The sequence below is a fragment of the Eucyclogobius newberryi genome, unplaced genomic scaffold (genome assembly GCF_026437365.1).
Source record: "Eucyclogobius newberryi isolate DKJ021-1_F unplaced genomic scaffold, fEucNew1.0.hap1 SCAF_17, whole genome shotgun sequence".
Taxonomy (NCBI): domain Eukaryota; kingdom Metazoa; phylum Chordata; class Actinopteri; order Gobiiformes; family Gobiidae; genus Eucyclogobius; species Eucyclogobius newberryi.
The window spans coordinates 25675890-25690398 of record NW_027315801.1 but is presented as its reverse complement, the minus strand read 5'-3'; the positions used below and the strand labels follow the sequence as shown (position 1 = coordinate 25690398).

The 14509-nt window shown below is 39.4% G+C and overlaps 1 protein-coding gene across 1 annotated transcript; it reads right to left on the bottom strand.

Annotated features, from left to right (window-relative positions):
* Positions 1–382: 382 nt before the first annotated feature.
* Positions 383–14217, bottom strand: mapk13 (mitogen-activated protein kinase 13). The gene is made up of 12 exons (XM_072449629.1): positions 13996–14217; positions 9577–9706; positions 9402–9460; positions 8017–8122; positions 7042–7071; positions 4624–4671; positions 3838–3952; positions 3109–3180; positions 2690–2769; positions 2451–2529; positions 1617–1790; positions 383–1289 (listed from the first exon to the last, which is right to left on the bottom strand). Exons 1-12 carry the CDS (start codon positions 14103–14105, stop codon positions 1204–1206), a joined length of 1089 nt encoding a protein of 362 aa, XP_072305730.1. The 5' UTR covers positions 14106–14217; the 3' UTR covers positions 383–1203.
* Positions 14218–14509: the final 292 nt, after the last annotated feature.

The window sequence follows — 14509 nt, the reverse complement described above, 5'->3', positions numbered from 1 at the left end:
AAATAGTAGCCCTTACTTTCACTGGCAATAAACAAGCACATATCATTATCAATTAATAATTTGCATTATTTTATAATAAGATTGCTAAATGAAATCATTGCTTGTGCACACACTTTCTAAATCAAGCTTGTGTTGGACTGGTAACTTACTCTGGTTACATTTGTAAGTTTGCTTTTTTGTATTTCCGTCCTATGGCATGTTGCAGTACGCTGACTTTACGGTGCGAACAGACGGACTACAGCTCGAAACAAACTGAAACCCGCCTCCTTGACGTCACGAGCTCACGATTTTCGCGCGCAGGCCATTACACTATTTACAGTTATGGACAGTTACTAAATAAATATATAGTATCCAATCAAAACCAATATATTTACCAAATCAGTTTTCAGAATAAAAATACAGGCTTTATTTGAACAGATACACGCATGAAATATAGTTTTGGTACATATTTCTTTTTTAAACAAATTGCACAGATGTTTGGGTCTAAAGAAAGGTAAACAAATGAAAGACCGGGATACAACAATACCAATAAAACCAATATCACAAATACCACATGATAAAATTCATGTTCACATTTAGCCACAAGCAATATAGTGCCCACAGAAATACACTAGCACTTAATGCATGAAATAGATATTATTTCTCAATAGCCTATTTTTACAGTTTGTGTCAGAATCAGAAGAGATGGTAATAAAACAGCACATAACTGTAACATTCATGTAGTAGAGTCACAGTGTGTTTCTACAGTATTTCAAGTATTTACAATTGAAATGTGTTTAACTCAAATTTACTACTGCATTGAGGATTTTAAGTTCCATTTCATTTTATATGACATATAACTAAATATGACCAGGCAGAAATGTCTTCCAATAACTCCTGCAAATGTATACAGTGCATGAAAGACAGATAGATTTTTTAGATCTGTGTTCTGACAATAGAAGATCCTGAGATTCTTATGTTATAAATGGAAGTGGGCAGTACTTAAAACATGTGGATGCAAGGTTTAAGCACAAAAAAAAATGAAAACCCAAGATGAAAATATTAATTAAGAATTTGGTCAGAAGATATATTAGGCCAATATTTTCTCTGGATTTTAAATAATTGGAATTGGCTATGAATAAACAGGTCAATCTCTAATTCCAAGGGCACTATTGGCTGTTGTCTGTATTGGTTGGTCATTAGTAGTAGTCTTACATCAGGAGGTCATGGAGACATAGTGAAAGTGTTTTTCCTTTTTGAGTCTCTCCGTGGGAAAGGCACAAAGCTCTTCACCTCTTTAAAACATAACCCTGTGGACAGAGTAATTATTATTAGGGAGATACCGTCTATGTCAACAAAACCAATAAAAGGCATTTTAAGCATAATTTCTAGACAGAACGTTTTACATGATAAAACGTGATACAGAAAAAGAGTGATACAGAAATGTACAAAGCTACTGTACAAAAACAAAATGGCAGGCATAAATAACACGTACAAGCACTGCCTTAACATCCTACAAACTAGATTTAGGCAAAAATTGGCTTTAGCGGGAAGAGTTCCTACATTTCTCTGATATAAGTTGGAGTTATTGAATTTTTTTTTTATAAAAACTTGTGAGTAAAACTGTAGAAACTTACTCTTCCACTCCTCCAGGGACATTGTAGCGTTGTCATGGGTCTCATCATATGGCTTAGGCTCGGGTAGGTCGTCCGGGTCCCGCAGGCTGTCAAAGTACGGGTGCTCTAAAGCCAGTTCTGCTGTGAGTCGATCATCTCCATCAAGGACTAGCATCTTCTCAAGGAGGTCGACACCTGCAAGTGGGTTTACAAAATCAATGTGTCTTTCTCTGGGAGGTAAACAGTGATACAGTGTTCATGGTACTCTGTGCTTATATGCTTTGAAGTAATATGGAACAGCAAGATTGCACTCGACTTGCCATGACATCAGTTACTTAGCTTGCAACCTGACTCAAAATGTACACAAAATGCACAGGGTGGCAGAGCAAACAGTGACCAGCAAAAGGGGAGGTTTTCTTTTCCCTGCTTGACACATGAATCATGTGTTTGTTGTTGCAAGAATTGGTCTTTCATCTCTGTGTTTGAAATCTTAAACAGATCCAAGCCCTGTTATTGCCCTATGGAAGATGCTGTTTGGACCGTGTGTGTACTGGTGCCCTTTGAACAGATGCAAAATCCCAACCAACACTTAGCATCCATCAATACAATATTCATGAGTTTCAACTTCCTGTTATAAAAAATATAGGGAACTTGAGGAATTTTCACCCTTTAAAATATAGTTTTTTTCTTATTATTTTGTGGTATGGCAACGATCCTAATTTTTCATCGTTCTGAAACCCATGGTAGAACAAGATTAGTTTACTACGATACATGCTTTTTGATTTCAGGATTCAGGAACAACCATTGTTTACTGTAAAAGTATGTGCAAATAAATGTGATTTAAATGCAACTTACACTTATCACTGACTCTGGGGAATAAAAGAGTAAAGTCTTTTCGAGGGTAAGCTGGAAGGTTTTTCATATAACTCCTGGCCTGTAATCAGAAAATACACATTCAAATAAATGAGGTATGAACTTAAAACAAACAGAACATTCAACTCTATTTGTTTATTAGTTTGGGTAAAGCACGAAGCAGCTTTTACCCCTGATTTAGACGTATAGACAGATCATCCATAAAAACATCCTGTGCATACCTCAGGAGTGTCCAGCTTCTGTATAAATTCTGGTCCTGGGACACCGGTTACTTTCATGATTTGCGTCAGCTGGTCCATGTCTTATTTGCGGTTAATTATTAAGGATTCTAAAAACATCTTAATTCATGTTCATATAATCATACAATGAAATGGCTCAGTAGTTCATAGCAACATCCCTTTAGGAAATTATAGCAACAACAAACCATAGCAACACTTAAGATAACAGCTAAAGGCCTGTTATTAGTGTTAATTACAGCAAGCGGTGGTGGGTTAATTCTATACAATATCATCTCATTTGATCAAACAAAGCAATAGAACACGGCATCGTTGGACAACATGATGTCTGAGGAATATCAATTTCTAATGAAAAAGGTTTAAATCATTGGATAAACTGAAAATGTTCATTAGATCAAGGATACAATCTTTGCCTTTAAATAGTGTTTTCCCGTTGATCATCTCGGCCATGATGCAGCCCACCGACCAGATGTCCACTAGAGTAAACACACACAGAGAACATGAGTGAAGAGGAAACCCACAGTGTCTTATTGTAATTAGCTGCGTCATTTTTGCAGTAATTGTAATTTGTAAAAGCTTGCATAGCTTAAATGAAAGACCAATTTGCAAATACAAAGTGAAATGAGCCAGACAGTGACACAGAGTAACGCCAAATGACATTAAGATGAAAGGAACACCTTTTGTCAAGATGATATTATTTTGTGGCAGGATGACAGAGATTGTGTATATTAAGAAAATCAGCGGTACTATTTCTCTTCATACCGCTCTTAACTTTGCTGTGCATGTTTTACGTGAGCGTCTACAGAACATCATTCAGAGAAAAGGATGTTTGAGTTCAGTGACAGCTATGTGATTGTCAGGCCTGAGCTTCCCTGCGGGACAACTGCTCTCAGATAAAGGGAAGCACATTTATTGTAAATCTGACAGGCATGGAACTGAAAGCATTCCACGCAGTGACATTCTCCAAACCACCGACCAGCGAAGCGCACCACACGGCACTAAGGATGAATACATTTGAATGTTTTAGGATGAGCAAAAAGAAAAACATATCACATTCAAAAAGGATGAAAAGCCTGTTCACAAAAAGTGGACATGACAGTGAGACAGAGGTTAAGAACATGTAGTTGTCTTGCCAGTCTGCGTGTAGTGCATCCAGTTCAGAATGACCTCAGGCGCTCGGTACCACCGGGTCACCACATATCCAGTCATCTCAGCGTCTGTGCTGCGGGCAAGCCCAAAGTCCAGGATCTGAACCAAAAAAGAACAAAAAATAACACCACTCAAACTGGAAAACATTGTCTAACCTAAATATGCTAGTCAGTCAGAATCAGGCTCATATGTTATACCCAATTTCAATGTACAGTAATCCAACTATAAGTATAGTATATGTAATTGTTTAATAATTCAAATGGGTTTTCTAAAGATAAGCAGAGAATTTGGCGACCTACTCAGACCTTTTAATATTTAAAAATGTACTGTAACATACAAATGCATAGGAGAACAGGGCCATGTATAACAGAAGTAGGAAAGATAAGGAGAAAATAACAGAAGTTACATTGATATGAGGAACCTGTTAACTTTTACTTAGCTCAAGTACATAAATCCATGTGACAGTACGGACATATTCATTTAATTGGAATTACAGGGCATATTCCCTGCTACAACATCTATCTTTCCTAACTCTTTCCCCATGTGTTACGTACTTTTGAAGATAGCAGCAGTCATGTGGTGTATAATATTCAAAATTAATTTAAATGAATTTATTTATAAGCTGCTGACCTTTACATCGCGCGTGGAAACCAGGGACCACAAACACTAAACATTTATAATTTACAATGCAATCCAGTGTAATCCTAATTCCTGCTTCAGTACTTTTACAATCACACAATGTCAAGCTTTTCTTTTCTACAAGTACAAACCTTGAGTTCACAGTCTTGATTTACTGCCAGGTTACCAGGTTTCAAATCCTACAACAGAGTACTTCTGTTACTTGTGAGAAAAGTAAACTTGAATACATGCAATAAAGTCATATAGTCATATAAAAACAACCGCCTCAATGGTATCTATTAGGAACAAACGTATTTTTCAGAGCCATTCATAAAAAAGTGTGCTTGGTGAAAGGGTGATAATAAGGCTCACAAATGACTAGTGCAGTGCGATAAAGTAACACTTAAGCAGAAGGTTGACTCATAGTGGCAGATTCGTGTCCTCTCCAGACAGCGCACAAGAAAAAGAACAAGATTTAGGCCAATGGATTCTCAGAAAAGCACCATTAAAACATACTTACAAACAAGTGGACAAGCAAGTGCTCATGTTTTGAAGGGTTCGATTATCAATGGCAGAGTAAATGGTTAATACAGTATATATAGCATCATTAATACTTGTGTTACCCAACCAGGGGTGTAAGGACCGCTAAGAGTATTCATGGGTCTCAGCGTCCTTTATATGAAATATTGTGAGGACATTTTTCCCATTCAAAAGCTATAATATTGATTTTAAATACTGGCCTTTTGATGTAATTAACAGGCATTTTACTTGACAAATTTAGAATGAATCAGTTTAAAGGAATAATAGAGGATTTTTGACGAGCAATCCGAGTCTCGTTGCCTCGTTCCCAGGATAGCAGCACGTTTCCCTGGCTGTGCATTAGGGCTGGGTATTGCCAAGACCCTCGCGATACGATACGTATCCCGATACTTGTATGTCCCGATACAATTCCCTCATTACGATACGTATCCCAATACATGAAAAAAGGGTCTTAAAGTTTACCATGTGATGTGTGGGAGTCTGTTGACCCTCTGTTTGTGTCTTTTTGTTGTTGTTTTGGTCTTAAAATCCCGTTTCTTCGGGTCGGGTCGGGTCGGGCTCGGCACTAAGCCAAGTAGCGCTAGCGCGGAAGTGGCCGCGGCTTACGCTAAGCTAACAGGCGCTCAGCGGGGCCATGTTGGATAGTTGTATTGTTTAACCGCTCGGGTTTATTGTTTAATCGTTCGGTTTATGTAGTGTAGAGTAGGGAAGATGTGTGTGATGTTGGTGTCAGGTTTGTGTCCGGTTTTTTGCCTCCGGTTTGGCTGTTGTGGTGGTCTCGGGGCTGTGTTAGCTCCGGGGCTAAAATGGCGGTCTCGGGGCTAAGTTAGCTCCGGGGCTGCGTTGAATTTGTATAAAATAAAGGGGTGAAAGGAATTAAATCAATGAAAAAGGAAATCAAATAGAATGGAAAAAGGAGGCGTGTAACAGTAGCGACGTTTCGAGCCAAAAGCTCTTCTTCAGGCCTGTGTACACGCTGGTGCACGGTGTGTGTCTGTCTCAGTAGTTCCGCGCTGTTTACCGCCCTCTACAGGAGGGAGCTTCTAAACGGCCGCCCGGACAATATTCAATAAATTAACGTTATTGAAAAGTATCGATACGGCGACTCCGTATCGACCGTGACGATATATCGCCGTATCGATATTTTGAACACAGCCCTACTGTGCATGCGTGGTTGATATGCATCCGTGTGTTTAGCGAGTTCCTTCAGTGTACAGTACAAAAATGACGACAGAGAAAGACCGTGTTCGAGCTCAGAAGAGGCGGAAATCTGCGGAGACGAACTGTGCGATGCAACATGCACATGTATCAGCGGGGCTGTTGCGTGCTCACGTATCAGGTTTGATGGTAGGCGGCCTCTTGGAAACAACAGGACGGTGGAGGGTGCGCGTGCGCATTTAAAAAAAGGGGACGAACAGTCGCTTGAGTTCTCAAATCTGCAAAAAATCCTTTCTTATTTCTTTAATAACCCAAGGATTGCATAGAAAGGTTGGGAAACTACTTTTCTAACATTGAAAATTAGTCAGCAATTTCTTTTAGTATTTGGATTTTATAATTACAGAAAGTAGTGTCAAGCTTGGAGTTGTAATTATAGAAGAATCCTCATTGTGTGACTTGAGGAAATTATCTTCAGCTGCGTCATACCCTGAGCAGTCCTTGACAACAGCCTCTTTCAGCTCATTCGTCTACACTTAGCTAAACTAGACATGGTAAGAAATCAGCACAACTGTTTTAGATATTTGAATAGCTCTGTTAAAAATCTGTACTTCTTATATATGTGCTGTATCTATTATAATATATATCAGACTAATAAAACTCTGTTGTGTTTAGTTACTTGAGGTGTGGCCAAACGACTCTCAACACGTATTCCCACAGAGAGGAGTGAACTCATCCTACCTGTTGGGGCAGGGCTACTTTGGCTCAGAACTCAGGAAAAATTGGGTCAAGATTCTTTTATAGCTTGTGTATGGATTGTGAATGCTGGCATACACCAATTTACAGCACAGAACACAGATAAGAGATATGCTCACCCTGTGAATAATCCCAGCCTTGTGAATATACTGAAAAGAAAAGCAAAGACAGAGAACGTAATGTACTGAGAGCATGTATTATGTATAAATATAAAGCATTATGAATTGTGTCAGTACATTTCGGCCACCGATCTATTCCAAACATAACATGGAACTTCATGAAAAGAAAGGAAAATTCAGACGGTGAATGAATCATTTTAAATAGTGAATGAAAGTGAGAAGAACAAATCCATTGTGTGGCTCTGTCAGCTCTGCTACCGTGTAAACACATGTGACTCTTCTTGGTGCACTGCGCCTAGTACTCAATGTGACTGGAAAAAGACTGGTCCACTGTAATGCCTAATAAGAATAACTCCAAACATGTAAACACTTTACACCAGACCACATTCATTTATCTACGAATGCAAGTCCATACTCACATTTGTAATCTGTGAAGTATCTAAGAATGTAGTGGATTTTAAACAGTACAGTAAACCCAATTACCAATCAGCTGCGTTCACGTGACATCACAACCATCTGAAATGCCTTTACTTTAAAACTGGTCTGGATCAGGTCACAATTCTACTCTGGCATCAGCTGTTTAACTGTAAGATTATTGACCTGGTTTATGGTTCATATCTCTCTCATTACTGGGCCTATCCACATGAAACAACTTCTCTGCATAAATAAACAAAAGGGATTCCCCCCCCACAATAGCCGCAGAAAGTGCTCCAATTACTCAACCCGAAAGGTAAGTATTGTCAGTTGAAAGGACTTAAAGCCATAAGAATAATATTGCACATTTGTGGACTGAACTCCCCCAATAATTATGAGGTTCAACATTTCTATTTCGGATATTTCTTCCAAAAAGCAATAAATCTTCCATTATGAAATCATCTGAACACAACTTTTTGTAGCCATTATTGTTAAATCGAAATGAGTGGCCACCATTGCGTCTTAATTGATGTATGAAAAGTGTATGACACTGCTGTTTACCCTCAGTCCACAGAGCATCTGGTAGACCAGAAACTGGACCTTGTCTTCAGAAAGTTGGCCCCGTACTTTAGACAGGTCTGTAAACATGTAAGGCATCACCAGGTAACTGCAAAAAACAGAGTAACTCAGATTATTAACCACCTATTTGTGGCATTAAACCTGCAGCAAACTATGTGCACAAACAATTCCACTGAGTCACTGCTGCCGTACACTATTATTCTCTCTTTGCTTCTCCCAGCAGAAGCTTTTCCCAGCCTTGTCATACTTTCACTAAAGCTGCCCGCCTTCTGCCTGCATAATCCATCAATACGCTCATCCTTTATATTATATTACCTTATACCTTATTGCACATCTGCCTTGTATCACTAATGAAACATATCACAGCAGAGAAAAGAAAATGAAAAAGAATAAAAGAACAGTTTCGATTTTATTGCCCTGTGACAGAGGATTATTGGGAAAACTGTAGACAAAGCAATCTCCTCTTTTTATTTCTTATGGGACGATTCACTGTGAGAGCTCGTCAGATGTTACTCAGGAGGCAGGGCACAAGCACCAGCCTGCAGTTCTCAGGAAATTATTTAGCCATGGCTTGGAATTTAAACATTTAAGAACGCGTTAGCAGTGAAACACACTAATTATCTTACAACATTCCTCAGAAAAAACACAATGAGGATGTTTGCAGTTATATGGTTTTATAGAACGTTTTATAGTGATTTGACAAGCAGTATGTGAAGGGGTTAAAAAACCTTAAAAAGCATAAAACCTGACATTGTGCGGACATGACTGTACTGCCAGTGTGGACACATTATTTTAAGACTTTGAAGTTAAATCTTCAAACGTTACATGTTATAACAAGTTAATTCCTTTTTTCACAAGTACATTTGCATGCCCCTTTACAGCTATGCAGTGTGATAATACAGAACATTTGTTTCAAACCCCTGTCAGACGTTTTAGTGAAAGTGTGAGAGCGTTCTGAACCGCAAAGCAGGTGCTGTTGTTACCAGTTTGCGGTTGCAGTAGTTTAACACTTCCTCAAACTGCTTGAGAGGAGTCAATATTACAGAAAAGGCATTGTGATACGTTGAAACCAACAGTCCTTTTACAATAAATCTTAGGAAAAGCTTTATCTCTGCACCTTTATCATCTCCCAATATTCAAAACACTACACACAAAACGCAAGACAATCTACAATGTTTTATTCAACCTAGTTCAAACAATCACCCGTGTAAAGTCTTTAAAAACATGACAATGATGGCATAGACTTTTATTATGCCTAGTCACAACAGCGCCGTTATCTTTTCACCCAAATACTACACTATCAGACTAATAAACCTCTCTCCTTCTTAACCCTGAGGTGATTTCTCAAACCTGTAATAAATACTTACAAGTCCTGGAAGTCGTCAAGGCTTGTGGCAGCCGTGAACACATCTAGGAGTCCTATCACCTGTAAGAACGAAGAGAGCGTGAGTGGAGAGGACAGTGCCGGCAGACTTGTGTGGGTGAACGTACAGTGCTTGTGGTGGAAGCTAAACCTCCTGTCCTAGTGTCAATATGACTCACATTCTCGTGTTTCATGTGTTTGAGGAGTCGCAGCTCGCGGAAGGCCCTCTTTGCAAAGATCTCGGACTGGAACGGTCTGTGCAGCTTCTTGATGGCAACTTTCTCTTTTGTCTTCTCGTTAATAGACGAGCTGTGGAAAGGTTTCATTTTCAGGTTTCCAAAGTGATGCTGTTGAAAGCTGGACATGGTGCTGCACGATAGTCCATACTTTTGCTTAATGTCTTACCCAAGAGTGGAAAGTAAACAAAGCACAAAAGTAAAATCATTAGGTATCTGTACTTTACTTGAGTCCCATACTTTTTGGACTTTAAGCCGCTACTTTTCCCCCACACTTTTAACCCTGAAGTCATTACAACGGTGCGTCTAATTTATAGATTTTACTGGTTAACGGCCACCGGGGGCACTCTTGCAAGAAGCGAAAGCGTTTGACACGTTTTATTGTAGAAGTGTTCTAGATTTTAAGCTTCAAAACGCTGTGTGTTTTATTACAATCAGACTCATATTCACAGAGAAATTAGTCTAATGAGGAAGTGAATCTAAACGCAGCTGAACACAGACGCCCACGTGGAGGGACGACATGCGATATACGGCGGTCTGCAGTGTAGAAACTGCCACATTGAAATGAAACTTTCTTGGCCTGACCTGCCCAACGAGTCAAAAAACAACCCTCTATCGCTATCATGGAACAATCTTTGTGTAAATATCTCATGTTACAACGTAACACTCGCTCACTAAGCACAAGCTCAGGAGCAGATAATCCAGATGTGAAGACACAGGTAAATCAGCTCACACAGAGTAATCAAGGACAGAGAGGACAGTAGGGAGCTGTGATGTGTTTTCTGTTTGTTAAACTTCAAAATTAGTGTTTTATTACAATCCGACACATATTTCCTGAGAAATTAGTCTAATTAGTCCCGTGGCGCAGCGGGCCGCAAGTGCACCGCGAGATCCCCGGTTCAAAAGACGAATCACTACCGTGTAGTATATGTGTAAATATGCATGTAGCTACTTGGTGTTGCAACCCTGAAATTTCCCCACTGTGGGACAAATAAAGGCTTATCTTATCTTATATCTCATGTTACAACATGGGCACCTGTGGTTTATCAACAGGCGTGGCCCATATATGTACAATCTCTATTTTCTTTTGTACATTTTGTGTGCGAGTCTTTTGCTTAAATTTTAATCAAGCTTGAGTCATTTCTAATTGATATGTTATGCTTCAGTTTTTTTTAAACAACAGGTTTACATCTAATATTCTGCCAGTAAAAACATGTGTTTTGGAGTTCAGACTTTGGAGGATCAAATTTAGAATTTTTTTCTGTTAAATGTCAATTATGTCAAAATGTTTATCAGAGATCATACAATTAAATGTGCAACCGTACAAAAAACATGTGTTTCTTTACACAGTAAACAAGAATGTTTGCTACTGTTTGTTTACCAAGTCAAAGCAGAAAACAAACATTGAATCCAGTGTGTCAAGCGTGTCACTGCATTCCTTTGTAAAATCATTATCTGGGACATCCACTGAACGGTATCTCACAGCTAATATCCCCTGTGCTCTGTACCCTGTACGTATTTACACACACAAACAATACATAACATACTTTTTATACAAATGTGTGACTTTCTGGTTGCAAATGGGTGTTGACAATGTTGTACTGTTTAAAAGTTATTGAAGTCACACTTTCAGGCTTCTGATTTCTTCTTGGCCACTGAGAAAATGTCAAATTTCTACTAACCTACCGCCATCTTTAAATTAGGAATAAAACTGTAATTTTAGCAAGCACTGCTTGGAGAAAAAAAAAATCTTCTAACAACTAAAGCTCAAACCATTGTCCAAATAACTATACACATTGACATTAAGACATAAGATTTGAATACAATATTTGTATTTCTTCAAACTTCTTACAGGACATTTACTTTTCATGACCTTGTTTTGTTTGGTTAAAGTAGTTTTCTCATGGCTTGTTGTGGTTCACTTCATAGAACTAATGGCCTTGAGGAAGGAAAACATCAAATAAAAAAGACATAATAATATTGCATCATTGAATGGATTTGTTTTTTACCAAGGAAATTAATTTTTTTAACGACAATTCAGAGTAGACCATCAGCTCACTTAAATTTGAATTTCAGAGCTGGAACATTTTCTAATCCAGTTGGTACAGGTCCTGGCTCGGAAGTGTAAATGCGTCACAACCTTGGTACATTCACAAGCTAATACCCTGAAATTATAAACAAAAAAAAGAAAGAAATCCAGGAACTAATTGAGTCTTATACTAATCTGGACCTAAGTTGATGTTTTGTTGACAGTTAATAGGTCCGGCTTGTACTGCTCCACACATTAAACTACCAAAATGTACTGTAAAATAGGTGTATTCTGCAATCTTTTAAGGCTGTGATTGAACTCTTCATTTGTCGACTGTGGTTATACATGTGTCATCCTGCACTAAATGTTTGCTAACTTGCCCTGTGCACCGCTGCTGTCTTGGGCTTCATTGTGGGAGGAAAGGACTGCTATTTGGAGACACAAACTCCTACATCAACACTCAAGCCGAGCAGCACTCAGCCATGTTGTTCCCCCTCAATTCATAATATTCAGCTCTTAAAAAACCCTGCAATGGTTACCAAATTATCTACATTTGTATCAGTTTAGGACCATTGCCTTCTGTTTGGTATTTGACAATTTATGAAAAACAAGCTATTAATGAAATGGCAGGTCATCAAATGGTGTCCTTAAAACAATCGGATGCTTTTATCGACATGGAGCTTCCGAGTTTGGCCCGACAAGCTTTATGAGACAGGACAGTTACAGTCATTGAGGATTCAGGCAAACATGACTCTTTCAATGTGCATTGTGACCCCTGAAGACCATTACGACCGGTACTGAAAGCAGGTAAAAGGGCCTTGTAAATCAAACTCGGTATAATGTGTTCATTGATGTAGACTACACTGCTATACTTCTATACATCTACAGCACTTCTTACACTGCTTCAATTGTCTAATTATAGAAGTGGCTAAGGCTGGCTTGTACTCTTTGTACTGAGTGGGCAAAAAGGCTGTGCTTAATACTTGCCATAATATTTATATAAGATGACCTGCTGATGATATGGCCACTAAGCCAGGCCAATGTCAAAATGCCCTGTGACTCATGATATGCAAATGCTTATTAAACACAATTTATATTTAATACAGTTTGTGTGCACTTACACATTTATGATGCATTTGCAGGTAACTAATATTATCTGCTTCTTCTGAGAGCAGTTTAATCCACCTGTTACTCACTGACCAATGGAGAACTGCATACAGAGAGACACTGGATCACAATTTTGTCAATATCACTAAAATACATATTAAAAAACGTCATGTTACATTTTCCCCGTAAGTGCAAAGCTGAAATCACTAGTGTAGCAGAGCGGCCACCTTCAGAGCGTCTGATCTCGTCTGATCTCTGAAGCAGAACTTGGGTTAGGCCTGGTTTGTACAGCTGTACTGCAAACTGTCACCCACCTTGTCTGCAGTGTTGAAGTACACTGGTGTATGAATGAGTGCGTTTGTGAGAGCCTACAGCAGATGTAAATCAGCCCACGGCTACAACATGGTGTGTTTACAGCATGTATAGAATGTATGTTAGTTAGCACTGTCCCCACCAAATAAACAAATATGAAAAATATTCTTACAGTTGCCTTTGACCACATGCTACTATAGTTTCCCTATGATTGACTGATAATGCTGCTGGACATGGAGCAGTTGAAGACGACCTCAGTTAAAGCTGGGGGATGCTGTACATACTGTCGAAGAAGATCTCAAGTAAAAGAATTTGTGATTAATATTTCAACATTAGACTAGGTAGCTGACTGTAAATAGCCAAGCTGAAGGATGAGCACTATAATAGAAATATCTGCTTTATAATCAGCTGAAGGCAATAGTTACATTTAACATGTTTAAGTCTACATTTTACATTATTACACAAATTTAACAGGTCATACGTGCATTATTTTAATTTTTTGCCTGAAAACAAAGTGGCCATTGACTCTACCTTGCCCACGCCCCTTTGCATGTGGTAAAGGGGCTTGTTGCTTTGCATGCTCGGTGCAGGTCCTGGGGGTCTCTCCCATGGTCTCTTCCATGGTCTCTCCACACGCACACCTCATCACAGAGCTCACGGAGGCCACAGTCCGTGCAACACAAACAAGTCCGCGGGTATAATAGAGCTTGATTTCCTACCGTCTGTATCAAACCTATGATGTAATGCTGTCAGGTGCAACTTACTTCATTGAGCAACGTTCGGTGGTGGAGAAAGTGCCCATTGACAGCGTGTTGTGCCCGTGTTTTGACCATATTATTATATAACCGTGCGCTCTTTAGACAGTCCTGAATGCACTAAATCCAAGTATATGACCCACTCCTCCGAACACTTACCAGACCGAACCGTACGCCCCGGTGCCGATCTGCTTGAGGCGGGTGTACTTCGCGGTCACTTCCCACGTCGTGTTGTTGATCTCTTCGCGGTAGAAAGCCGGAGCCTCCATGGCGAAGAGAAGGTTGAGCCAAGGTATAAAAAGAAAAGAGACAAACTTGCTTCAACCAGCCTCCTCAGTGCGTCTGTGGCACGTTCACAAGGCAGCGCAAAAAAAAAGAAACAGCCGCAACAGCTCCGCTCACTGCGCGTCCCGCTCCTACACTTCCGCCGCGGGGTTTCACAATGTGCTGTGTGGATGTTATGGAGGCATCGGGGAGCTGTGGCAAAAAACAGCGATTGAAATGATGTTGCTGTTTGAATCTGTGGTGTTTGATTATCTTGAAATGTGGTGTCGGCGTGGGTAGTTATTATGTGGCAACAGCAATGTTTTATTGTGAAAATATTTACCGGCATGCGCTGCTGAACTCTGGTTAACTTGACTTTCTGAATTGTTTTTGTGGCCTAGATTCATCC